Source organism: Chiloscyllium plagiosum, unplaced genomic scaffold, assembly GCF_037043375.1.
Source record: "Chiloscyllium plagiosum isolate Xiang-an unplaced genomic scaffold, Cpla_swu_hap1 HiC_scaffold_26, whole genome shotgun sequence".
Classification (NCBI taxonomy): domain Eukaryota; kingdom Metazoa; phylum Chordata; class Chondrichthyes; order Orectolobiformes; family Hemiscylliidae; genus Chiloscyllium; species Chiloscyllium plagiosum.
Genome location: NW_028270164.1, coordinates 15971452 through 15999114, shown reverse-complemented (window position 1 = coordinate 15999114; position 27663 = coordinate 15971452). Strand labels below are relative to the sequence as shown.

At 40.6% G+C, this 27663-nt stretch overlaps 1 protein-coding gene across 1 annotated transcript; it reads left to right on the top strand.

The window, feature by feature from the left end:
* Positions 1-23845, top strand: LOC122563101 (cathepsin E-A-like). The gene is made up of 9 exons (XM_043716531.2): positions 1-158; positions 3455-3617; positions 5970-6087; positions 8145-8263; positions 9148-9347; positions 12711-12833; positions 19492-19636; positions 19952-20050; positions 22375-23845. The coding sequence occupies exons 1-9, from the start codon at positions 103-105 to the stop codon at positions 22540-22542; spliced, it is 1191 nt and encodes a 396-aa protein (XP_043572466.1). The 5' UTR covers positions 1-102; the 3' UTR covers positions 22543-23845.
* The last annotated feature ends 3818 nt before the right edge of the window (positions 23846-27663 follow it).

Genomic DNA, 27663 nt, shown 5'->3' with positions numbered 1-27663 from the left:
TCCCACAGTACAGTAATCCAGAGTTTAAAGCAAAGATTTAAACATTTACAAGAACGTGAACCTGACTTCAAGCAACTTATTGGCCCTGATTGGAAAGAGAGAATGAAGTGGATAATTTTTGCCCTTTGCTGTTTCCATTTGTCAGAATGCCTTAAAAGGTAACAAAACAGAAAAAAAATTCCTAAGGATGGTGCTGTTGATTTAAATTTGTACAGAGGAAGACTAGAGTATCTAAAAGTCAGTAAGATTGTTTACAACCTCACAATTTTAGCTTTGTTTTGAGCTTCCTAACTAGCCTGACCCTGGTGGTGTGTTTATTTTCATCTCAAATGACTGCCCCTCTGGATAGTCAAGGAATGGGGGCCATATTCTCAGGAGAAAGACCAATCATTTCAAGCTCAGATGAGGAGAAATTTCTTCCCTCAGAGCACTGTGTTATTTTGAGATTCTCTGCCCCAGAGGGCTCTGGAATATCAATGATCAAGTATAATCAAACCAGAAATGCTTAGACGTAAAAGTTATCCCGGGATATGGGAAAGTGAAGTTGAGGTGGGAAAGTGAAGTTGAGGTGAAGATCAGCTGTGAGCTAATTGAAGACAGGGCAGTTCTGAAGCACTCCTGCTTTTTTTTTAATGCTCTTTCACTAATCTCAATAAACCACTCTGTCTGGAAAAAAGAGGAGGAAAATCAACCGTCCAACTGTGTAACAATCAACTTGCTCTTTGCCAACGTTTCCTAATCTGAGACCAAAAGAGAAAATGCTGGAAAATCTCAGCAGCTCTGGCAGCATCTATAAGGAGAGAAAAGAGCTGACACCTCGAGTCTAACTGACCCTTTGTCAAAACTGAGACGTAAGGATACAAAGCTGAGTAATTTGCTGAGAACAGCACTCTCAGCCTCAGAGAGGGGAAGGTCAGAGGGTATGGTGAACACACGGCAAGGGCTGGGGCTGGAAGAGATGGGGTTCGAGGGATTGGGACTGTTGGAAGGTGGAGGGTGGGCAGGGGTGTGGATGAGAAGTTGAAGCTTGCATTCCTTAACATCTGCAAGAAACAGGAAAAGTTTGGAGTTAAGGCATCAAATAATACGAATGAAAGGAAACTGTGGACCTGGACAGCTTTGAGAGAGAGTAAGTTAGTGCTGCTAGAGAGAGGTGTCGAGTGCTTTCATGTGGCGGCACATGGCCCTGAGTGTGGCTTTTAGGATGCGGCGAGAATAGCAGTTGGAAAATTCTGCAGTAATTTGCTTTTTTCCTAATCTGAGGCCTCATAACTCAATATTACCCCTAACTTAATGTGGAGGTGCTGGTGTTGGACTGGGGTGGACAAAGCTAAAAATCACATGACACCAGGCTATAGTTCCACAGGTTTATTTGGAAGCACTAGTTTCGGAGCGCTGCTTCTTCATCAGGTAATTAGTGGGCAGGATCATAGGACAGAGAACTTGTAATAAAAGATCAAAGTGTCAGACAACTTATGCGATGTATTGAACAATTGCTGTTAAGTCTTTAATCACTTAGAATGCATTGCAGGTTTCAATTCATTAATATGTAAATCTCAGAACTTCTTTCAAGTCACATTCCTGAGGTGACTTAAGTTTTTATAAAAAAAAGTGGCAACTCAGCTCAGACAATGTGTTAAAGGTATGAGGTTAGAATCTGTCTGTTTTCCAAACTTGAGTCAGACTGGTTCTATTTGCAAAGTAGGAATTTATAAAATATCACATGGACTGATTGCCTACAGATTGTGTGCGCTTGGAACAGAATAGAATGTATCTGCAAACATAAGTCGGCAAATGCAAATTCACCCCATTGACCTATATTTGTATGCGTGCATGTGAGGGAAAGAAGGGAAGAGAGGGAGAGGGGGAGAGAGAGAGAGAGAGAAAGAGAAAGAGAAAGAGAAAGAGAGAGAGAAAAAGGAAGAGAGAATTGTGTGTATGTGTGCGTGTGAGAGAGAGAGAGAAGGAGTGTGTGTGTGTTTGTGTGTGGGAGATATGGAGACAGTGTGTGAGTGTATGTCTGTGTGTGTTTGTGTGTTTGTGCATGAGCGAGTGTGTGCGTGAGTGTGATGGAGTTTATGTCTGTGATAGGGTGTGCACATGAATGTGTGTGTCTGTGCGTGTATCTGAGAGAGAGCATGTGTATGAGAGAGGGTCTGTGAGAGTGTGTGAGCATGTAAGAGTGTGTATGTGTGCTTGTGTGTGAGTCTGTGTATGTGTGCACATAGTGTAGTGAGATCACTTGTAGTGTGATATAAATCCAAGGTCCCACTAAGGCCATCCTCATGTGTACTGAACCTGGCTATCAGCCTCTGCTTGGCCACTCTGCGTCGGTGTCTATCCCAAAGTCTGCTTGGAGGACAGTCACCCAAAGATATAAGGCCAAATGCCCTTGACCACTGAAGTGTTCCGTGACTGGGGGGGGGTTACATCTCTGCCTGATGATTGTTGCGTGGTATCCAATCATCCGTTGTCGTAACATCTGCTTGGTCTCTCCAAATTACCATATCTCGGGGTATCCTTGTCTTCAGCGAATGAGGTGGACAACATTGGCAGTCAGTCCACATGACATTGTATGAATTCATACTTTGGAATAGAACTAGACTGACTCAAGGTTGGAATGTAGACAGACTCTAACCTCATGTCTTTAATGCATTGTCTGAGCTGAGATGTCACCTTTTTTTTAATAAAACCTTAAGTCATCTCGGGAATGTGACTTGCAAGAAATTCTGGGATTTATATATTGATGAACTGAAACCTGCAACCCATTATAAGTGATTAAAGACTTAACAGCAATCTAGGTTTGTTCAATACATCGCATCAATTGTATGACACGTTGATATTTTGCTGTAAATTCTTTGTCCTATAATCTTGCCCCATGAGCTACCCAACAAAGGAAAAGCACTCCAAAAGCTTATACTTCCAAATAAGCCTATTGGACTATAATCTGGTGTGTGTCATTTTTAACTTACCCCCTAACTTAACAATTAAAGATACTTTGAGAAGCTAGGAAGTATGTCATTGTAGATAATGGAAGAATTCTTCACCAGTAAAATGCAGTGCTTTTCTGCAGTAGGAATTGAGGTGTATTGTAGGGTTTTGTTGGGTGTTGCTACAATTCAGAAAATCAGGCACTGAAGGGAAGAACTGGATTCTAGTCTGATGGCATTTCATTTATTTGTTACTTCTGTGGGTCAGCTGAGTTTATGGAAGGGGGTGGGTAGTTATTGTGAAAGATGTTCCTCTGTGCTAGGATGCAAAATACTTAATCTTTAACCATCCTTCCCTTCTTCGCTCTTGCCCATTTGAAAGCTGCTTCACAAGTTAAAGAATTTGAGATAGCTGCTTTGCAGAAGTATGAAAATTATATCATTTGGAAGCTACTCTTTGGCAAGGAAATCATGCTCGATCATTGGTTGTTGCTTCATCAATTTTCCCTCTTATAATTTGACAGAATTCCACTGAAGAAGCACAAATCAGTCAAGCAAACAATGAGAGAGAAAGGGATACTCTCGTATTTCTGGGAGCACCATAAGATGGATATGGTACAAATGGGTCAAGCTCAGGAGTGTTCTGCCATACAAATGACATCTGAGCCCCTTCTCAATTACATGGATGTAAGTCTGTTCCGACAGCTTAAGCTTACTTGTAAAACGGAGTTATAAATATTAGGATTAGAAATTAAATAAATGAGATTTATATCATTGCTGACGGAATGCCTTTAATGTAGCTATATGACTAAATTGGGTAGATGCCAATCATCAGAGGAAAGTTTAGAAATAAATTGCAGATGCTATAGTTACCCAAACTGAGTTAGGCATGGAGAACTGACCTTTCAACTTCATACTGAGACCCAACTTCATAATTATGTTGGTGGCCTTTCAAAGAACCTGGAACAGGCTACTTAACAAGTACTTATGGAAAAGCTGTTTTGTTTTGTTGCTTTTTTAATGTTCATATTACTAATGGACATGTTCCCATAAGTCTCAATGCTCTATGTGCCATCATCCTCATAAGCAAAGACCGTAGTCTTTCAGTCCCAACATGTTTGTGAGATGCTACTATATTGGAACAGTTACTGTTTAGTGGTTAAATAATCTATTCTTCTGTTAAGTTTTCCATTGCAGTTAAGTTATTCCAATTTCTCTTTTTTTTAATGTATTTTAACTATGGAGTATGAATGAAGTGTGATCCACTTCAAGCCTGGTAGTTTGACCAATTGAATTGCATCTGGAATGCAATGCCTGACACTTGCCTTTACAATAAGAAAAGCTTAGGGTCGAGACTATTTCTTTGACATGTTTTGAGGGGGGCAGATGGTCTACCCATGACAATATCTTCACTTAATTTTGAAACAATAGAAATGCTTCAGACCATTTCATAACCATCTTGTGCTTTGAAATTGTAGCTACCCTGACAGCAACTTAAAGAGGAAAAACAAAAGAATGAAATGGGAAGAAACTCAGGGCAGAAACATTGTATTGGGACTAAGATGCCAGGATTATTTCTTTTTTCCCAAAGATCACCCCTCTTCCGCCCCCCCCCCCCCACCACCACCACCAACTCTGGCGGACCTGGCCACCCACTGAGCTTTTGATCAGGGTACCCCTCCACAATTGGCAGAGTCAGGTTCCTTGTAAAAAGAAGGGTGGCAATTGTGTTTTGGAAAGCCAATTAGAGGGCATCCAGTTTCACAGGGGCAGCTAACTGCAGTAAAGGGGAACAACAGAGGGTGCTTCAACATGAAGGAGCCATTACACCATTTAAAAAGAGGAAGAAAGAGCCAGGCCGCCCAAAGAGATGGCAGTGGGAGATGTCGAGGGTAGCTGGGGTGCCCCTCAAGAGGACATCTTTTGGCTGCACATGCACATGTTTGAACTACTCTCACAACAGCCTCACTCCCAATGCTGCCATTGTGTTTGTAAACTAGAAACAAACTGAGGAACCTCCTTTAGCTGACTGTAGCAAGGTAAATGGCTTCCTACTGTGAGATGTTGCGCAGCCCACACTTGGCTTGATCAAGGTGGCTGGCAGCTGAAAGGCGTATTGTTTGGCACTGCTGTTATTTTCAGGCCCTTGTTTCCAACATTGGTGGTGCCCAAAAATCCTACCTTCAAGGCCGAATGTCAACTCCTCTTCGTTCAGTGGAAATCAGGTTAATAGCTGAGAATGAACACAGCACGGGAGCATTTGCACCATATTTCCACCCACACTTCGATTTTACACAGGCACATTAAAACCTGCTATTTTGATTTCAATGGCTATGTCTCTGGGGCTGAAGTGCCACTTTAACTGATTGTGGCACATACTGGATAGGCACTTTTCAAAACCTGACACAGCAGGATTTCAAATGAAAGTCCCTTCTGTTAAATGGTACCAGGAGTTTTTCTCTATTCCATGAATACAGTGGTCTTACATCTTATCCACCAGCTACCCTCCAACTCCAGAGTGCTGGCTTGTTCACTGTCCCGATTCAATAATTAACTTGCCAGAGACCATTTTTGGTCAGTTACTGAGAAAGCTGTTTTGGCACTCCCACCACCTGACCAGTCACCTGACCAATCACGTGACCAATGTTGCGTCCCCTCTACGCATGTGATTCATGCAAGTTTTTGGACGTTTAAATGCCTCATATTCCATGATTTGCCCTCACAGCTCCAGTTTCACGCCAACCCTCCCTCAAGTTGAAACCAATCCATTCCTATGAATGTTCTGAAAATCAGTTGTAACTAAAGCCTTACAGTTTACCGAAGATTCAGCTCATGTTCCAGATTTCAAGAGCACACAGAAAACTTTTTTTGTATCGTGGTAACTCGGACGGATGGAATTTATCAGGAGAAGGCTTACCCTTATGTTGCTCATACTTGATATTATGGAACAACCAGTGTTTCATTGCCCAAGTATGGAGTTTGCTTTCAGGTCAATCTACTGCAAAGTGCATTAATATAATTATTCATGTCTCGTTACAGACTCAGTATGGCGGGGAGATTTCCATTGGCACACCACCTCAGAATTTCACTGTTGTATTTGATACTGGTTCATCCAATTTATGGGTACCTTCGGTTTATTGCTACAGCAGAGCTTGCAGTAAGTAAGACCAGTGAGAGATTCCATTGTCACCAGATTAATCGCCAAAATCCCTTGCTCAGATTGGTACTCCTCCTCGAATCCAGGTTATCATCACAACATGCATTGTCTTCTGTTTCCATACATGTGTGAGAGAATATAACAGGGGTTGTCAATTTTGGTGCGACATTGTTTTAAGGATTGGACATAGACATCCCATAAACCTTTAACACGGTGATTGCATGGATCTTTTTAGTTGTGTCTGAAGGATCAATGTCTGATTCTGTCTGGTTTTTATGGGGTCTGGCAATTCCTATAGTGCAGGTGAGGATCAAGCATTGGCACAACTCGGGATTTGTGGGTGATGGATGTGGTGGTGGTGGGAAAATGCAATGTGTTCATCTCCCTGGGAGCAGAGGCAGGAGGTCCAACTTTGTGTCAAGTGTCAATCAGCTCATTTCTACAAAGACAACTTCATAATGGCCATGTCAGGTAATTGTCAGGATTCAAAGCCAGGGAATGTGCCTGAAGAACATGTTTCTTTCTCCACTGAAATTACAATATACCTGAATCTTTCAGGCAGCAGAGGATAGCTGGAATGAGGGACTAGTGGATAAAGTTGGTGCCAATCTGTCAGTTTCACCTCCATCTGGAACACAAAGTCCCACCTAAGTTTGGAATATAAATCTAGTCTCAGTAATAGTGACCATGCCAACTCTCACTGATTGTTGCAAAATGCCATCTTATTCACTAACGTCAGTTAGGGAAGGAAATCTGCAAACCTCACCTGGTCTTGCCTACATGTGACTCCAGACCCACAGCCAATGTGATTGACTCTTAACTGTCTACAGTTCATGGGCAATTGGGGAAAGGCAACTAATGCTGGCCTTGGCAGAGATGCTGATACCTCATGAAAGAATAAAGAAAACAAAATCTCTAGTAACACACAGCAAGAGGGCAGCTCCAACTACATTCTGTCCCACTCCTGCCCCATCATTGACTGCATACCTCTCTGGTTGTCATGTGTCTGAGAGCTGTCAGGCATTCATCACTGGCAACTATATCCAGTTTTATGTCATTACCTAACTTAGTCATATGAGACAATATTACATTGTCCAAATTGAAATAGCTTGACAGCAGCCAGTACCCCATCACCAACTCACCCTTTATTGACATGTGGAGAGATATGACACTAATCCAGCTCCCTCAGAGACAGCTCTCATAGTGAACAGTACCTCTAACACTCCTGTTCTTATCTTTCAGCCAGGCTCCCCTATTGACCAGATTAACAGCCACAATCAGAGAACTCATATTTTATGAGGTCCACTTGGCTGACCTCGTTACAATCACTGCACAAATCATGGATAAAGATCAGAAACAACATCACATCACTGACCTCCACTGAAAGGCAGGTTCCAATCTGTCTACTCCCTAGTTACCTCCCTCTACACTATCTATCCTTCAAGTTTGCACGTGTGCAACATTTATTGTCATCCAGTGGGAAGGCATAATGTGAATTTGGATATTGTGCGAATCAAAAAGGTAACACTCTCTGCTAGATCCCCATTCTCCTAATCTAGCAACGACCCCCAAATAACCAGTAAATTGACCACATCTAATCTACCATTCTAAGATCCATATTGCCCTTTATGTTCAGCCTCTTCCATTCAAAACGTTTGCATACTCATTCATTTGAAAAGGAATAAGTTTATTTTAGTAATGTGAATTAAACTTGGCATATCCTAACCAACTAGGATGTCATCTCCTCTTTGTAGATGGAGAATGAACTTACTTATACGGGGGATACTTCTGGAAAAGAAATGTGCTGTTTATGCTTTTGATCTTGTACTCATGAAAACAACATCTTTGGAATGCCAAATCTCAAAGGGAACAGCAATTTCTACAGAATATTGTTACTGTCTTTGAAATTTACTCACTGCAATTCTGTCCTAATGAGGACAAGATAAAGGGTCCAACAGAATGTCACTTTGCAAAGTCTATACATTGAAATGTTAGACCAGGTTGGCTTTTTTTAACAAGGATTCTGTCTCAGGGAGAGGGTTTTTTTTCTTTTACAGAAGACCATGACAAGTTCATCCCAGATAAATCATCGACTTATACAAGGGATGGCCGTCCTTTCTCTATCCATTATGGTACAGGCAGTCTGACAGGAATAATTGGAATAGATACTGTAACGGTAAGTTAAAGAGGAATCTGAAATGTCAAGGCAGTAGATGTGGAATATTCCAGTAAATGAGAATGTTAATCCAAACAAGGCTGGTATCACCTAGTAGGTGGAAGGCTGGATTGCTTCAGGTACTTAAGTAGTTCTTTAAGGTTGTTGACCTGAATTGTTCAATGAGTTGCTCTTGGCCAGGCGACATCTAACATACTAAGCAGTTCCACTATTCTTGGTTTTATTTCTGGTGCACTTGAGAGTCAACTACTTTGCTGTGGGTCTGGAGTCACGTGTAGTGAACCTAAAGAACATTGGTGAACCAGATGGGTTTTTCCAATAACGGATTCATGGTCATCATCAGATTCTTAATTCCAGATTTTTATTGAATTCATATACCATCATCTGCATGGTGGGATTCAAATCCAGGCTTCCAGGACATTATCTGGGTCTCTGAGTTAACAGCCCAGCGACAATACCACTAGCCCAAAACCTCCCCTGGTTACATGCTATGTTTTCACATTCTTCAGAGATTTCAATATAAAATGTAGGCTCATTCTCCTGTGCAATGCTGATGGAGTGCTGCTCTACCAGAAGTGCTGTCTTTTAGAGGACACTGGAAACCAAAGTATTGACTTCTTCTCAGGCATTTGTAAAATGTCCCACAGAACAATTTTGAAGAGCAGGGAAGTTTTGCTCAGTGTTCTAACTATTGTTTATTCCTCGACTTGCATCAATAAAACATGGTCAATGCCTCATCTCTCTGGGGACTTGCTGTTCGAAATTTGCTTAATATGTTTTCTACATTACAACAGGGCTACAGTTCAGAAGTAGTTCATTGCTTTGAGATGTTGTGAGGCCAGGAATGATGTCACTTAAACTCAGGTCTTTCTTTCTGTACTTAGGTTGAAGGCATCACCATTGTGAACCAGAAGTTTGGTGAGAGTGTGACAGAGCCTGGCACAACGTTTCTGTATTCCCCATTTGATGGGATTCTTGGACTGGCTTACCCATCTATTGCAACAGCAGATGCCACACCAGTATTTGACAACATGATGGCGCAAGGCTTGGTAAACTTGCCCATATTCTCTGTGTATCTTAGCAGGTGTGTCTTTCTTTTAAAGGTCCTTACATGAAGTAGATTAAATATTTGAAGATCAAATCTTTCAAGATAAATACTCCCTTTCCTTTGACATAATATATGCAGTGCAATATATTAGATTAGAATATTTGGATTCTGCAGCATAGAGTTTGGTCAATATGATTCAGAACACTCAAGTATTTAATCAAGGCAAATTCTAATTTTGCCTAAACCAAACTCAATGCATTATTATATATTTCTGTTTTAGACATCTAGATTCACTTCTGTTCAAGCAATAAATATGTCACATTACTGTAGTATTTTGCGAAAGGGATGACTGGAATAAAATATAAATATAATTTACTACATTGAGTCAAATGCATTTTGGGAGTTTAAGTATCCATGAAGGATGCTGTATAAATTGCCCTCATGACCAGTGTCCCCTCAACACCCAAAACTTCTCCCTGAAGATCCAGTTCAAATATACATCTCTCTGGGTCAAGAAACTTCTGGGTTTATTTCTGGGACTGAGTTGTGTGAATAACTTTAGTCATGATTTCAAATGCATCTGGTCTAGGGAACAAACAAAATCAACTAGAAAATCTGCTCCTGGTCACTTTTGGGTAAAGCTATCAGCAACAGTAAGGATTAGAGAGTGAGTGGACAAAGGACTTAAATACGTGATGTTTACATTCTTTCTGTTTGATTATGTCTTTCTGTTAACTGATCTATGTTCACTGTGCTTGATTGATTAAGGCTGGGTGGAGGCTCAGAGTAAAACAAAGACACCAGAAGCTACTACAATTTGAACTGGAAGCAAAGATTTTTGCTTGTAGAGATATTTTAAAACCCCTGTAAATGTATTGGTTTCACACTGAGGAGCAGCTATCAACTTTGCATTAATCTGATCTATATGAAATATACCAGAGGGTTTTAAGAACATAGCAAGTAGAAGAGTAGTTTGCCTGAGTGTCAGTGAGCAGGTATTGATGAGCAGTTACAGCTTAATAGCAATTTTAATTACACTTTCCATCACTTTACTGGCGGTCAAGTAGGAGGCGGTAATTAACTGGGTTGAGTTTTCTTGCTTTTTGTGTACAAAGTGTACCTGAACAATGATCTACATTAGCTGTTGTAAGTGTTTTGGAACAGCTTGACCGGGGCATGGCAGGTCCTGGAGCATACGCCTTCAGTTGAACTTTGACCAGAATGTTGTCAAGGCTCGTAGATTTGCGGTATCCACTGTTTCTTGAGAATATGTGAAGTGAATCAAATTGGCTGAAGACTGGTATATGTAACACTGGGGACCACTGGACGAAGCCAAGGTGGACCACCCATTGACGTACATGTCATGGGACTGTGTCATGGATGACTTGCATTGTCTTGTGTACACAAGAGCACAGCAATTGAAACGGTGTACCCTCAGAGAGTGGACAATTGGAATTCAGGCTGTATAATAAGGTTCAGATACCTGTAAGAGAAATATCTTTGCTTTCTTCCCGATTGCTGTATCTTTCTGAAGATGAATAACATCATTCATTCATTTCCTCAATTTGTGGGTGCTAATTAATGCTGAATCGAATTTGAGTAGATCTTGTAGGAAATTACTAGAAACTTTCCACAAAGTGTGTGGAGAGTTTAAGTTCAATCAAAGTGACCCATCGCTGCAATGATGCCATTACAATTTCAGATCCTGAGTCCTCAATTTTCAAGCTGTAAACCAGGTTTTGGGGACCTCTGCCCAATTGTCCATAATAATGATTTGAACAAATTTTCTGAATAACATAATTAAAAAATTCACATTCAAGTTTTTAAATTTATCTATTAATTTATCTTATGATGCTATGTTAAAGTTTCTATCTGCCACTTCAAGAACATGGTCTTCAGCTGGTATCTTTTACTTTGCAGCTTTATTTGCATCTATATCATAGAATCATTGAATCCCTATGGTGTGGAAGCAGGCCATTCAGCTCTTTGAATCCACACCGACTCACCAAAGAGCATCCCTCCCAGATCCATCCCCACCCCTTTACAATATCCCTGTAACTCTGCATTCCCCATGGCTAATCCTCCTAACCTGCACATGCTGAACACGATGGGCAATTTAGCGTCTCCCATCCACCTAACCTGCACATCTTTGGACTGTGGGAGGAAACCGGAGCACCCGGTGGAAATCCATGCAGACAGAGAGAGAATGTGCAAGTTCCAAACAAACAGTCACCTGAGGCTGGAATCAACCTCGATCTGAGAGTCTACAGTTTCACAGTTTCAACCATTGTACAACTGGAATTGAAGCGTAGAAGGACATTTCCCTTCAAACTGAGTGCATTACCAGAGTTTCTTTGCATTTATGTTGCCAAAGTCAGGGCGGTGGACAAAGATGTCCATGGGTGTCCATGAGTGGATGACACTGGTGATGTCACACTACCATGGCATTATGCCTTTGCACATGTTCAACAATGCCACTGGCAACCAAGGAACTCTCACCTCCTTCACTGTGTTCACTGCTCTAAAGTCTGCTTCTCCCACTCCCTGCTCTACACTCGCACTACAGGCTCCACTCATCTGCTCTGCACCCTGGGATCTCAACCAAAGGCACTGAGATGGGAATTTTCCAGTCTAAGAACATCGAGTTGGCCAAAGATCAGCAAAGACTGCAAACTGTTCAGCTCCCTGTCACTCCCAGCTCAGCTCAGCTCAGCAGCGACACATGTACATCACAAGCACTATGACTGCATTGGCTGCAAGTGTTTCCCCTACAGCTGCAGTGTTCATGAATACATTTTCTAGAAGACTTAGAAAGAATGTAAGATTGAATTCCGGAATCAGCAAGGTTCCTTCATTAAACTGCCAGGTCTCAGCAATTTATAACATTTACAAACCACGTCTTGTTTCCTTCAGGTTTTAAAGATTTCATTCCTCAGGCCTATCCAACCATCACCAAGCCCCTTGTTCTGTTACTGCCAAAGTGTTGGCAAATTTTTGGATGGGTTTCACAGTCTTTGCTGGTCTCTGGCCAACTCGATGTTCCTAGACTTGAAGACTCCTATCTTTAGTTGAGGATCTCAGGTCCCATAGCTTCCCTCAAGGCTCCTGAAATCTTTTTCTCAAAGCAACCTAGAGACTTTGCTCAGTGGAAGCTAAGAATCACATCAAATTGCCCAAACTCACTTAATTTCCTCAACAAGAGTATAGAGGGAGGGAACAATTCCCAACTGTGGGTACAAAGTCTATATTTATCACTAACGCTGAACAGAAGAAATCCCAATCTGTGATTTTAAAACTAACACTGATTGATATTACATTCTGCTGCCACTTTTGATGTGTTTTTTTTTAAATCACTTTTGACCAAATTTTAATGCTTTCTCTTTTTGTTTTATTTCCCAGAAATCCAAATGATGAGTCTGGGAGTGAAATTGTTTTTGGTGGATTTGATACTTCGCACTTCACTGGTGAACTTCACTGGATTCCTGTGACCAACAAAGGATACTGGCAAATTCAGTTAGACGGGTAAGTGCAGGCACGAGATAAAGTGCATTTGCATTCCATACAATAAGTGGTGTTCCAGGGCATGTAGTTTTTCACAGAACCACTAGATGGTGGTCAAAACCTACTTCCCATGGAGCACCCCTTCAATTATACCTTGACGTGATCTCTGATTCTGAATTAGGTTTTATAGTACATTTAGGATGAGATGTGGCAGGAAAATTTGAGTAAAGGAGTAGGGCATTTGATCACGAGGATGGGGAGGGTAATAATATGGTCAAGTAAGAGATTCCTTAGCAAATAATAAAGAGTTGGAACTGCTTATTTTCTTACACTGTTACTCTCGAGGTATTCAGTTTTAGATTGTTTCAAGGTTGGTCAAGGCTAATGGAGAATAGAAATCCTTGGCTATAACATGAGGTGGATAGCATCCATTATTCAAGGGAAAGTTAGATAAATACACGAGAGAGAAAGGAATTGAAGGAAATGTTAACAGGGTGCAATGAGGTTACTGTGTAATACCTGCATAGACTTTTTGTGCCAACTGATTTTCTGTTACATACCATCCTCTGCGTAATTCTGCAGGATCTCTGACTTAATATAGGCTTAAAAATACAGTAACCACAAATTAATTGTACAATTCTAATCTTAAGATTCAGCGCCCTGTCTGATGAAGTCAAGAAATTTTCTGCATCTGAATGTCCACAACATTAATATTAAAACAGATGAATTACCGGCACATATAGAAAACCATGTGTAAAATCTGTAGCCATATCTATCTAATGGCCATCAATAAAACCAAATCTGTGACCTGGATATCTACGGGTATGTGACATTCAGGAAGAATATAAAGGTGGGAAATGATTGGGTGGTAACTCTGTAAGTTACAGTGTGCATTCATATTGCAGCGAGAGATTACCTTTGTTCTAATGTCAAAGACACAGTATCAGTTTAAAGTGGAATTAGGAAACATCAAGAGGTAGAAGACATTGGTGGAAGCTGTTTATCAGCCACTAAACAGCAGAGGTAACCACATACAGTATAAATTGGGAAAGCAGGTGTGTATAGTTACAGTACTATGGTAACCATGGAAGTTTTTAAAAGAGAATGGGAAACCTAATTAAGTGTTACAGAGGATGAATCCTTGAAATGTAGGTTTTTTGAAGCCATTTCCTGTGGAACCAATTAGGAAATGGACTCTAAATCTAGTATCATGCAATGACAAAGGACGTATTAATAACATTTTTGTAAAAGAACCTTCAGGAACAGTGACTTCAATGTGGAAGACTGTTCCATTTAAGCTTGAAGGTGATGCAGTTCAATCAGAAACAAGGCTCTTAAATCTTAACAGAAGAAACGATGAAGGTGTAGAAACTGTGGGTAGAGTTGAGGAACCTCAAAGCGAGTTGTGCATAGGTCTCTTAGCAGTAGTAGGATGTGGGGAAGAAAATAAATCAGGAGACAGAAAAGACATGTAAGAAAAGTCACTGTTACAATAATCATGGGGACTTCAATATGTAGGTGTACTACGAAAATCAGGTTGGCATCAGATGGGGCAGCACAGTGGTTAGCACTGCTGCCTCACAGCACCAGGGACCCAGTTTTGATTCCCACCTCAGGCAACTGTCTATGTGGGCTTTGTCTAGGTGCTCTGGTTTCCTCCCACAATCCAAAGACATACAGGTCAGGTGAAGTGACCATGCTAAATTACATATAATTTTAGTTGCATTAGTCAGGGGTAAATACAGGGTTGGGTGGGTTACTCTTCAGAAAGTTGGTGTGGACTTGTTGGGCTGAAGGACCCGTTTCAATAATGTAAGGAATCTAATCTCAAGAAATGGAATTTGTGGAATGTCTACATGATGTTTTGTTTTTGGAGCAGTTTGTAGTAAGGCCCACTAGGGAACAGGCAATTCTGGTTACGATGACGTGTAATGAGGCAGACTTGATTAGCGAGCTCAAGGTGAAGGAACCTCTAAGGGACAGTGACTGTGATATGACAGAATCACACCGTAGTTTAAGAGGGAGGAGCTAGAATGAAATGTAATGGTATTACATTTGAGTAAAGGTAGCTACAAAAACATGAGGAAGGAGCTGGCTGGTGTTGATTGGAAGGGAAGCCTAGCAGGGAAGACAGTGGAACAGCAATGGTGGGGTTTCTTTGGGCAATTTGGATAGCACAGTGGAAATTCATCACAAGGAAGAAGAAACATACTAAGGGAAGGATGAGACTGACAGAAGATGTCAGGGACACCATAAAAGCAAAAGAGAAAACCTTCAATGTGGTGAAGATTGGGGGGAATCTAGTGGATTGGAAAGCCTTTAAAAGCCAGCAGAGGATAACTAAAAAAGCAATAAGGGGGGGAGAGAATCTGAAATATGAGAGTTAGCTAGTTAGGAATACAAATGAAGATTGCAATAATTTTCTTAGATATTTTAAAGACAAGAGAGAGACATGAATGGGCATTGGGCTGCCAGAAAATGAGGCTAGAGAAGGAATAATGCAAAACAATGAAATGGCTGAGGAACTGAGTAGATACTTTGCATCAGTGTGCACAGCAACATACCAGAAACTCAAGAGAATCAGGAGGCAGAGGTGGGGTAACAATCACGAAGGAGAAGGTGCTAGCGAATCTGAAAGGTCTGAAGGTTGATAATTACCTGGACCACATGGATTACATACCAGAGTTGTGAAGAAGATAGCTGGGGAAATTGTAGAGTCATTGGTGGTGATCTTTCAGCAATCACTGGAGTCAGGGAAGGCCCCCATAAGACAGGAAAATGGCCAATGTAACACTCATGTTTAAGTAGGTAGCAAGGCAGAAGTCAGGAAACTATAGGCCAGATAGCCTGACCTCAGGTATTGGTAAGATTTTAGTATCCATTATTAAGGATGAGATTTTGGAATACTTGGAAATGCACGGTAAAATAAGGTGGAGTCAGCATGACTTTGTTAGGGGGAGGTCAAATCTGTTAGAATTCTTTGAGAAGGTAACATGCAAGTTAGACAAAGGAGAGTCAGTGGGCATGATTTATTTGGATTTCCATAGACCTTTGATAAAGTGCTGCAGAGGAGGCTGCTAAACAGGATAAGAGCCCATAGTATTAAAGGCATGGATAGAGGATTGGCTGACTGGCAGAAGGCAGAGACTGGCAATAAAGATGTCTTTTTCAGGATGGCAACTGGTGATTAATGGAATTCAGCAGGGATCAGTGTTGGGACTGCAACTATTCATGTTATACCTTAAAGATCTGGACAAAGAAACTGAGGGCATTGTTGCTAAGTTTGCAGATGACACAAAGATAGGTGGAGGGACAGGTTGTGTTGAATAAGTAGGGGAGCTGCAGAAGGACTTCAGACGGGCTAGGAGAGTGGTCAAAGAAGTAGCAGATGCAATACAATGTGGGAAAGTATGAGATTATACTCTTTTGGTAGGAAGGACAGTGGTGTAGATTATTTTCTGAAAGGGGAAAGGCTTTAGAAATCTGAAGCACAAAAGGACTTGGGAATCCTAGTTCAGGAGACTCTGTTAAGGTTGAATTGTAGGTTCAGTTGGCAATTAGGAAGATAAATGCAATGCATTTTAAGAGGGCGAGAATATAAGAGCAGAGATGTACTGCTGAGGCTGTATAAGGTTCCGGTCAGTCTTATTTGGAATACTGACAGTAGTGTGGGAACCCATATTTAAGGAAGATGTGCTGACATTTTGAAGGGGTCCAGAGGAAGTTTACAAGGAAGATCCAGGAGATGTAGGGCTTGTTGAATGAAGAGCAGCTGGGGACTCTGGGTCTGTAATTGATGGAGTTTAGAAGGATGAGAGGGGAATCTTATTGAACCTTGCAGAATACTTCAGGCCTGGATAAAGTGGATGTGGAGAAGATGCTTTCACCAGTAGGAGAGACTAAGACCAGAGGACACAGCCACAGCCTTTACAACTGAGACGAAGAGGAATTTCTTCAGCTAGAGAGTGTGAATCTGTGGAACCCATTGCCTCAGAGAGTTATGGAGGCTGATTGGTCTAAATCTGCTCCTATATCTTATGGGCTATTTCCAGAAGAATAAAACAACATTCAGCTTATCAAACTCATACTTGTAGAACAGTTCTAACACAGATTAAACATTAGCCTTCTCCTATGGTAATTTATCTAAAAGCATTTTAAAAAGTTCTGGCTAGAGCAAAGAACAAATATACCCTTCATAGATCTACATTTTCTGATTTTATAAAAGCTGCAGACACCCACACAGCAAACTTTTTAAATAACAATTGAAAGATGCAGATGATGAAACCTGGCCAAAAACAACCCTATTCTAGTCACACAGATCAAGCTTCTTAGAGAATAGACAAGGTTGTTAAAAGAGCTATTGCAAGCTTTTATAGTTAAATGATTAGCTGAACCACAATTGCTGCTAAATAGTACTTTAAACAATTTTGCATTGACATCAAACAGGGGAAAATAAGATTGATTTGTGAAGCATTGTCTTTGAGAGGGCAAGTCTGAGTGAAGAGGTCTCATGGCCCATTTAACAGCTGTTGAAAGTGTCATTAGGCACAGAGCCACAGTGCTGGGGAATTGATTGCTGTGATCAGGAGGTTGTGGGAATGTTTGAATGACAGGTCAAATAGATCACTGTGACCAATTTCTCAATACCAGCAACAGGCCAGAGTTTATGTATTTTTAACTGGATACTTGAGAGCTTAGAGAGCAGTTCAATGATGTCTATATTAGGCCATGTGGTTTTGTTATGACTGTACAAAAAAGCAATGCTCCTTCAAGGATTTCTTCTGAACAACAGCATCACTCACTGGGAATAATATATTATAAATCAAACCCAACCATTTCCTGAGTTATCACAACTTGTGAAAATTGGATTAAACCAATTGCCCAATTCTACACACATGATTAATTCAGGTTAAAAGAATGCACACTAAGTATTTTTACATTCATAGAAAAACTTTTATTTATTGTAATCAAACTGTTCTTAACCAATGGCAAAAAGTAGACCAAATGAATTGTTCATTTACAACTGTATGATGTAAACACATCTAGTAAAAGGACAGGATTCCTAATGTATGTAACTTTAATTTTACCCCACACACACTCAGAGGAATAGGTTCTGTACCTCCAGTCCAAATCACCAAACAGATTGGTTGGTGCTGCAATCATTTTTCTTTCTTCAATGGTATCACAATGTTATTTGAGATGTTTGTTTTTTAGTTGACTGGATGATTAGAAATTTGACTTCATTTGACTTAAATCCCTTGAGGTAACGTCTGTCTCAGCTGTTTAGTCCATCAGTGGATCTCCTGGCCCAAGTTCAGAGCGGGTGACAAAACTCTCTAGCCAGCTGCAGCAGTGAGTTATTCTCAAAGTTTTTGTTTATAACTTTTCCTTGCTATGTTTGTGTGCCAGATCAGGTAATAGCCTCTATTAGTTCTTTTAATTGATTTGCAATCACATCATTATCATGTTCAAAGCCCACCATCAGATGTATTTTCTCCAGCCTCTTTTCATGGTTATGCTTGAAGAAACATGTGCTTGTCTAGAGTGTTAATGCCCTAATCAGAAACTGAAGCACAGCTCCCTCACAACTCCAACAGATATGAACAAAAATCAAGTCTTGACTATTATCTTCCCAACCTGTCTTTCTGTTCTCACACCCACAATGCAGTTCTTCAGTCAGGGTACCATTTCTCCTACGATGTTTCTCTCTAGCACAATGAGATGAATATAGGGGTGGCATGGTGGCTCGGTGGCTCAGTGGTTAGCACTGTTGCCTCACAATGCTAGGGACCTGGGTTCAATTCTAGCCTTGGGTGACTGTCTGTGTGGAGTTTGCACATTCTCCTCAGATTGGGTGCATTTCCTCCCACAATCTAAAGATGTGCAGGTTAGGTGAATTGGCCACGCTAAACTGCCCATAATGTTCAGGGTTGCATGCGTTAGGTGCACTGGCCAGTAGTAAATGGAGTCTAATAGCTTAGGGGAATGGGTCTGGGTGGATTGCTCTTCGGAGGGTCGATGTGGACTTGTTAGGCCTAACGGTCTGTTTCCACACTGTCGGGATTCTAACAGGACTCCACGAAAACCAGTTTACATATCTCAATGTGCAATGAAGAAAAGAACAATTACATGATTCAAAGTAAGTAAAGCAATAGAAGAGTAATTAATACATTGGCTTACTGGATTGTGTGTGTTTGTGCACATGCGCACCAGTATTGGCTTACATTGTGGAAATTCATTTTGTAATGAAATGCCCTAAATATTCAATGGTTGCCTAACTGCTTTCTGTCTTGGGTGAGATCAGAAAAATGAGAACTGATCTCGATGAATAAGAAAGATTTTAGTGAGCTTGACAGGGTGAAGCTAGGAGTCTGTTTCTCCCTGGTTGGAGAATTTAAACCTAGAGGATTAGAATTTCATATTGAGTAGTTGGCTATTTAGGGTGAGATAAGGAGATATATCTCAAAACAGAAAGCTGTGAATCTTTGGAATTCTGTGCTTCAGAAGACTAGTTATTAAACTTATTCAAGACTGAGATTGATAGAGCTTTTGGGTTGTGAGGGAATTAAGGGATTTAGGGTTAGAGCAGGAAAGTGGAGGTGAGGTGGACGATCTTGTTAATTAGGAGAGTAGACTCAAGGTTGCACGTGGTCTATTTCTGATGTCCTTGTGTTTTTAGTGTGAAGGTCGGTGGAACTGTTCTGTTCTGTGAAAATGGATGCAAAGCCATTGTCGACACTGGCACATCTCTCCTTACTGGACCTACCAAGAGCATCAATGCACTACAGAACAGGATTGGGGCGGTTTCTAGCAGAAATGGAATGGTATGTACAAGAAAATGTGACTTTAATATAGAAGCAGTTCATTATGGTCTATCAAGTAGGACAAGATAACAGGATTTCCTTATCCTTTTATGATGACAGATTTGAAAAGTTAGAGGTAGTAAAATATGTCTCTCAATTAAAATTCAACTATTATGATTTCAAAATGATTCTAAAATAAAAATTTATTTCATAGGAAGACTTTTTTTGCACAGTGAGTTGTTACAAGCTGGAATTGCCTCTAAAATGCCTCATGATCACCTCCTACTGCTAAAGTAGATAATTGCTCTTTTAATAACTGGGCTCTTTTAATTACAGTACTCCATAGACTGTGATTATATGTCCAGTATGCCTGATGTGACGTTCACAATAGGAGGTGTTGACTATGTTCTTCCACCACAGGCCTACACACTTCAGGTATGTAGCCACTTATTTCAAGAGGAAAGAACTATTTGACTTAACAGGAAAATTCAATTCTACTGTTTGATAAACTGTTATTTCCCCAGAATGATGGCAGAACATGGGGTAGATTTACAATTGAATACTCCCAATGTGTAGAGCTTCTCAGGAGAGGAATGCATACCACAAATTTCAGTCATGGGATCAACATGTCCACCTTGAGAATGGGTGAAAAGTCCAATGGGCTGCAAATTGGGTGGAGCGGTGTCTGCACACAATTGTTGCATATTGGTCCTGCCTTAAATCAGATTATTTACAAAGTTTTGCCTTAAAATCAGATTATTTACCTCATAGTTCCAGAAAGGAATAACTAAAGACAATAACAGCAAAGGCGTAACATTTAATGTATAAATAAATATATACATCTCTGCAAATTACGATTAACCAATAGTTTCTAAACCAGGCCATTCACTTGTAGTTTTGCATTGATATTTATATTGACTTCAGCTGTTACTCAGCAGTAGTTGTCTCACTCCTGAGTCAGAAGTTTCAGTTCTCCTTGTAGTTGAATCTTCATAACTTTCATAATTGAATGATGTGACTTTTGGCAAAGACATGATATCAGATATCATGAGACATTAATGCACATGTTACCAATGTGATCTCTGTTTGAGCATTCAATACAGGTTGCGTATGAAACATTGTCATGGTTTAGCTAGCATGTGTGCACTGAGAGCCTATTCCCCATTTCCCTATATCTCTGTCCCACATCCCGATTCCCTGTATTTCACTCTGTTCCTCTCTTTCCCATCTGTTTCCACATGTCTCTTTCCTATCCCTCTTCCTATTCCCTCTCCCCTATCCATTGCTCCCATACCATTTCCACTGCTACTCTTCTCTATGCTGACACAGAGTCATGGACAACAGCCATGAAGGGGTTGGGAGCAGCCATAAAAAGCTTTATCTGTCAGGTTTCAGGGTGGACAATGCAGGCGTACTGGAACTGGACTGAATTATTTTATTTAACTGGTGATTTGGAGTTGCAGCATCCATCTCTGGGGTTGGGGGGTGCATTGGTTTCCATTGATGCCAATGAAAAGCCCACTCCACACTTGAGGTTAGTGAGAAAGAGAGTAAGGGGAAATCTGGCACTTAAATTATTCCCTGATTATCAAGCTGCTCTAACAATCATTGTTGTGAATCTTGCGGGACCAGTATCAAAAGCAGCCAATCAGTGGTGGTAATGGGTAGGATCAGGAAGGGGGAGAATGAAACGTGTTGAACACACATCATGATTCATTTTTAAACGTCCATCAACTGTATGGTGCAGGACTTTAAAAGAAAGGCAATAACACAATATAGGTGCAAAGTACTGCAGGTGGTGGAATCTGCACTGAAAACAAAAAATGCCAGACGTGAAACATTGACTTGCTCTCTCTCCACAGAGCTGCCTGACCTACTGTGATTTCAGCATCTTTTATTTACCGTTTTAAAAAATCACAACTGTTTTGAACTGGAGCATGTCGGCAGGTCAACTTTGTCCAGTTGAGTCAAAAATTGTGACTCAACAATTTTGTAACATTGTCTAAGATACAACACAAACTGACAGACCTGGGTGCTCGTTAGTGCTGCACTGTGGGAGGTGCTGTATTTGAGTGAGACATTTAACTAAGGCCCTGTGTGCATTCTTGGCAACATGTAAAATAATACAATCGTGACTTTGAAGAAAAACAAGCGAGTTCTAGTGGAATTCAGACCAATATCTATTATCATCACTGAACACAGATGATCCAGTCATTAGCTAAATGAGGATTTGGAGGATCTTTCTGTGTGCAGATTAGTTGCTGTATTTTTTATTTTATAATGTGGAGGTGCCAGTGATGGACTGTAGTGGACAAAGTTAAAAATCACACAACACCAGGTTATAGTCCAACTTGTATAAGCTTTCGGAGCACTGCTCCTTCATTATATAGCTAGTGGAGCAGGGTCGTAGGACACAGAATTTATAGCAAAAGATCACAGTGTCAAACATGTATCGCATCAGTGTGTGACACTATGATCTCTTGCTATAAATTCTGTGTCCTATGATACTGCTCCACAAGGTACCTGATGAAAGAGCAGTGCTCCGAAAGCTTATACACGTTGGACTATAACCTGGTGTTGCGTGATTTTTAACTTTTTTATTTTGTAGCATTGCTTTATCGAATTTTATAGTACTTCAATAGAACAAAACTTAATTATTGCAAAGTCTTCCTCAGGTTCTGGAAGCATTCTGTTATGAGTTCTCTCCTTATTTGAAATGCAGTAAGTATTGCGATTAACCAAGTCTGTTCCACTTGCAGGAGGAGGATGAATGGGGACGAATTTATTGCAACAGTGGATTCCAAGGCATGGACATACCTCCACCTGCTGGACCATTCTGGATCCTGGGTGACGTCTTCATTGGCTCTTATTATGCAGTGTTTGATAGAGGGAACAACAGGGTGGGCCTGGCTAAATCCATCCCGTAATGTCCTATTACACTGATTCAGGCAGACAGGGTTGCAACGTTTATTGCAGTTACTTAGAATGTTGCTAAAACTCCAATGTGTATAGCATCACTTTGAAATTAAGGATTTTAACATTCAGAAATCACCGCATTAAAATCTTCTGTCAATAATTTGCCATGTAGCTAAAAGTCTCCACTCGCAGCTTGCAAATTCACAGTACAATCTTTACTAGGGTTTTGATTTTTTTCAGGATTTTGATTTAAAATAAATCTTAGGGCAGGCAGTGTCATTGTTGCTCACAATTACATTTAGAAAATATGGCATAGAGCCCATTGTCGGTGCTGTTTAAATGATATTTGCCCTTTAAACCAATTGCTATGAAAATACTCATTGCATTCAGAGATTAAGTTTACTGACCAGTAATTACTTTGCCCTCAGGGTGATTTTATTGAATATACTGAGAACTTGAAGCTAAAATGTTAGATAGTTACGTTTGACTTTCATTGCAATGCACTCCTATCCACAAATCTGGGCAAAATTGAGAGCCAACCATGTCCTGGGAAAGGAGACACAGATACCACTATTATGTGTCAGGAGACCTCCCACCATGTACGTGGCAAGTACTCATATGACTCAGCCAACGTATTCTATCTCATACGCCTGCAGGCAAAGATGCCCTGAGGCATGGTACATTGGAGAGACCAAGCAGAGGCTACAGCAACAGATAAATGGACACCACACAACAATCAGCAGACAGGAGTGTTCCCTCCCAGTCAAGGAACACTTCACACTTCAGTGGTTGATTCTAAAAGATGAGAGACTTAACAAACAATCCAGGTCTTTTTCAATATATAATTTCAGTTGCATCACACTATAAACTTTTGCTATAAGTTCTGTGTCTTACGATCTTATTCTCCACAACCACCTGATGAAGGAGCAGCGCTCTGAAAGCTAGTACTTCCAAATAAACCTGTTGGTCTGTAACTGGTGTTGTATGATTTTTAACTTTGCATTTATAGTGAATTGGTGACATTGTTCCTGGAAAAGGAGAAAAGCTGGAAGTGGAGATTCCATTTGTTGCAATGAACTAATATGCATCAAGGTCTTGCATCACAATCGGTTTTATTCATCTTGTTCGGCAACATTGTATTGCAGTGCTTCCTGAGAGAGAAAACTATTCTTCAAATGTTTTGTAAAAAAGAAGTCTATATATATTAATCGTGTTGCTTCTTTTGCTTATTGAACTGTAACTAAAATCACAAATCAGGATCAACATTGATTGTTACTGTAACTAATTGAAATAATTAAACTGACTTCCTCTCAGTTAATGATTAATCATTCAAGAAATGGTTCCTCATGTTACTAAATCTCAGTCTCCAATGTCTGATTAGTGCCAGACTAGTGGGGACGGTAAGGATAAAATGGTAAATAATTACTGTTGGTAAAATAGGAACATGCAATTTGGAGAATTTACTTCTTCGGTCCAGGCAGCATCCTGGAAATCTCCTCTCTAAAGCTTCCACATCCTTGCTGTAATGAGGCAACCAGATCTGAACACAATATTTCATATTTATCATCTTCATTCAGAAAAGACTCTGAAATTCAAATGGCATTTTTGAACATGAATATTTGAATTAGGAGCAGGTAAAGGCCAACTGGACCTCAAGTTTGCTCCACCATTCCAGAAGGTCATGTCTGATGTGATTCCTCAACATTCCCTCATACCTCTGATAACCATTCAATCCTTGATTATCAAGATATTAGTGACCTCTGCCTTAAAGATATTCAAGGACTCTGCAGTCATGGCTTTTGAGGAACAGTTTTAAAGATTTGCAGTCGTTTGTGAAAAAAGATTTCCCTCTACCTCTGTCTCGTAAATATTCTCTAAACTGCTCCCAATGCACTTACATCCTTACTTAAATATGGAGACCAAAATAATACAAAGTAGTCCAGACATAATCTCACTAATGCCCTGTATAACTGGAGCATAACTGCCTTACTTTGGATTTCCCTTTCAGTAAGCAATAATATTCTATTAGCTTTCCAAATTACTTGCTTTACCTGAATAATAACCCTTTGTGATTCATGCACTAGGACACATTGATCTCCCTTCATCTCAGAGTTCTGCAATTTCACAACATTTAGATAATAGGCTTTGTTTTCATTCTTTCAAAATGCAAATTTCACATTTACCTACATTATACTCCATTTGCAAGATCTTTGCCCACTCACTTAACTTACCTACAACCCTCTATAGCCACTATAGCCTTCACAACTTACTTTACTACCTATCTTAATACTCTCAGCAAATTTAGGAACCATACCTTTAGTCCCACCATGCTAGTCATTTATACATATGTTGTAAAACATTAAGACCTTAACACTGATGTGTGTAGAAAACCACTTGTTAAAACTTGCTAGCAGAAAAGTACTTGTTTATGATGACTGTGTTTCCTGTAACTAGTCAATCTTCTGTCAATGGCAACATGTTACCCATTTATATCATAAGCTTTTATTTTCTACAGTAACCTTTGTGATACCATGTCAACTGCCTTCTGGAATGCTAAGTACAGTACATACCAAATGCCATGAAACAATTCTGTCCTATTAATGAATTTTCATTTAGATAATCTGATTACTATGAAAGATTTGAGAGCTGGAAATGATACATGTCTGTACTTCTGAGTCCCTCAAAAAAATAGATCATTAGTTTGTGAAGTCACTTCCTATTTGTCATTTAAGACATTAGCTATCAAGAGATTAGCTCATGACACCATTAGTGACATCAGGACATGTGACATCGGTGTGCAGAAGCTTTTCTTTAAGGTGATCATACAAGGATATCTCACTGTTTCTTTGTAATGCACATCACAAATATAACTTTATTGATGCGAGCATAAGAAGAAAGTTAGTAAGTTTGCAGATGACACCAAATTTGGATGTGGGCTGAGAAGTGGCAGATGGAGTTTAATTCAGATAAATGCGAGGTGCTGCATTTTGGGAAAGCAAATCCTAGCAGGACTTATACACTTAATGGTAAGGTACTAGGGAGTGTTGCTGAACAAAGAGACCTGGGAGTGCAGATTCATAGCTCCTTGGAAGGGGAGTTGCAGGTAGATAAGATAGTGAAGAAGGCATTTGGTACGCTTTCTTTTATTGGTCAGAGTATTGAGTACAGGAGTTGGGAGGTCATCTTGCGGCTGTACAGGACATTGGTTAGTCCACTTTTGGAATATTGCATGCAATGCTGGCCTCCTTTGTATTGGAAAGATGTTGTGAAACTTGAAAGTGTTCAGAAAAGATTTACAAGGATGTTGCCAGGGTTGGAGGATTTCAGCTATAGGAGATGATGAACAGGCCGGGACTGTTTTCCCTGCAGCGTCGGAGGCTGAGGGGTGACCTTATAGAGGTTTACAAAATTATGAGGGGCATGGATAGGATAAATAGGCAAAGTCTTTTCCCTGGAGTCAGGGAGTCCAGAACTAGAGGGCATAGTTTAGGGTGAAAGGGGAAAAATATAAAAGAGACCTACGGGGCAACTTTTTCACACAGAGGGTGGTACGTGTATGGAATGAGCTGCCAGAGGAAGTGGTGGAGGCTGGTACAATTGCAACATTTAAGAGGCATTTGGAAGGGTATATGAATAGGAAGGGTTTGGAGGGATATGGGCCAGGTGCTGGCAGGTGGGACTATTGGGATTGGGTTGGGATATCTAGTCGGCATGGATGAGTTGGACAGAAGGGTCTGTTTCCATGCTGTACGTCTCTATGACTCTATGACTCTATCTGTTGTAGGTCCATCTCTGAGCACACTTCCAAAATGGTGGCAATGGTTAAACAACAAAATCTTCCCCCGAGAAACAAGAAAGACACTGATCAGCACCCAGCACTGTCCCAAAAATTTAAAACAGAGGGCAAGAGTCTCAATAGCCGTGTTTCAATACTAAAGAGGGAAAGAAGAGTAAAGCAGTAGTGCAGTGGATGGGAGAAAAAGGTACAGAGATGGAAAGAAGTAAACAAAAGAAGTCACAATAGACAGTTAGAATCCCTACAGTGTGGAAATAGGCCACCTGGACCAACAAATCCACATCCACCCTCCGAAGAGTGTCCTACCCCCTACTACTCCACATTTACACCTGACTAAAGCACCTAGACTACACATCCCTGAACATTATGACCAATTCATCTAACCTGTACATCTTGCTGATTGGGGGAGGAAACCCATGCAGACAACGTGTAAACTCCACACGGAGAGTCACCCGAATCTGGGATCAAACCCGGATCCTTGGTGCTGTAAGGCAGCAGTGTTAACCACTGAGCTACCATGCTGCCCATTCAAGGTGAAGATTGAGAAAACATAGGGAAAAATAACAGCGACTGCTGAGTAGAGAGACTCCCAGCAGTGAATGAAACCTCAGGCAATTACACCCCTGCGAGAAGCAAGGCTGGCAGCATGTGGGGCAGACAGACCCCAAAGGCAAGCACCAGCTGAGAGCTGACAAGCCCAATGGCAAGAATCACTGGACAGCAATGACTGAGTTTGTGAACAGCAGTAAATGAAAATGCTATTCTTGACCAATGGTTCTGAAGAAGGGTAACTGGCCTCAAAACATTAACTCTGTTTTCTCTCCACAGATGCTGTCAGATCTACTGAGTTTGTCAGCAATTTCTGTCTTTCTTTGATTTCAAGCTTCAAGTAATAGAAACAGGTGAAAACAAGTTTAAACCCCATTCCTAACACATTACACTCTAAAGTTAACCTTGTTATAGGGCAAACCACTGAACTTGGTAAGCCACGAAGAGGTCCTAACCTTGCCGACTAAGTACGTAATGAGCAGAAACAGTCTTCAATCCAAAGGATGTAAGGCCTTCAGAGGCTCAAGGACTGAAGAGGCATGGTTCATTACTTACAGGAATACAACGCTTTGGATCAACTCACAGAAGGAACAGGGAAAGCGATAGGAGCACATTTGAGTGTAGTCAGATTGAAGTCCTTTCGGATTGTGGAGCTCATGCTTAATCAGAAATGTGAGTTCTCTAAACTTATAATTAACTTATAATTATGGTGCATGGAGAAGGACCGAGACGGGATGCTGGAGTGTAATAGGTAAGAGTCAAAAGGACTAGTAGAAGCATGTTTGTC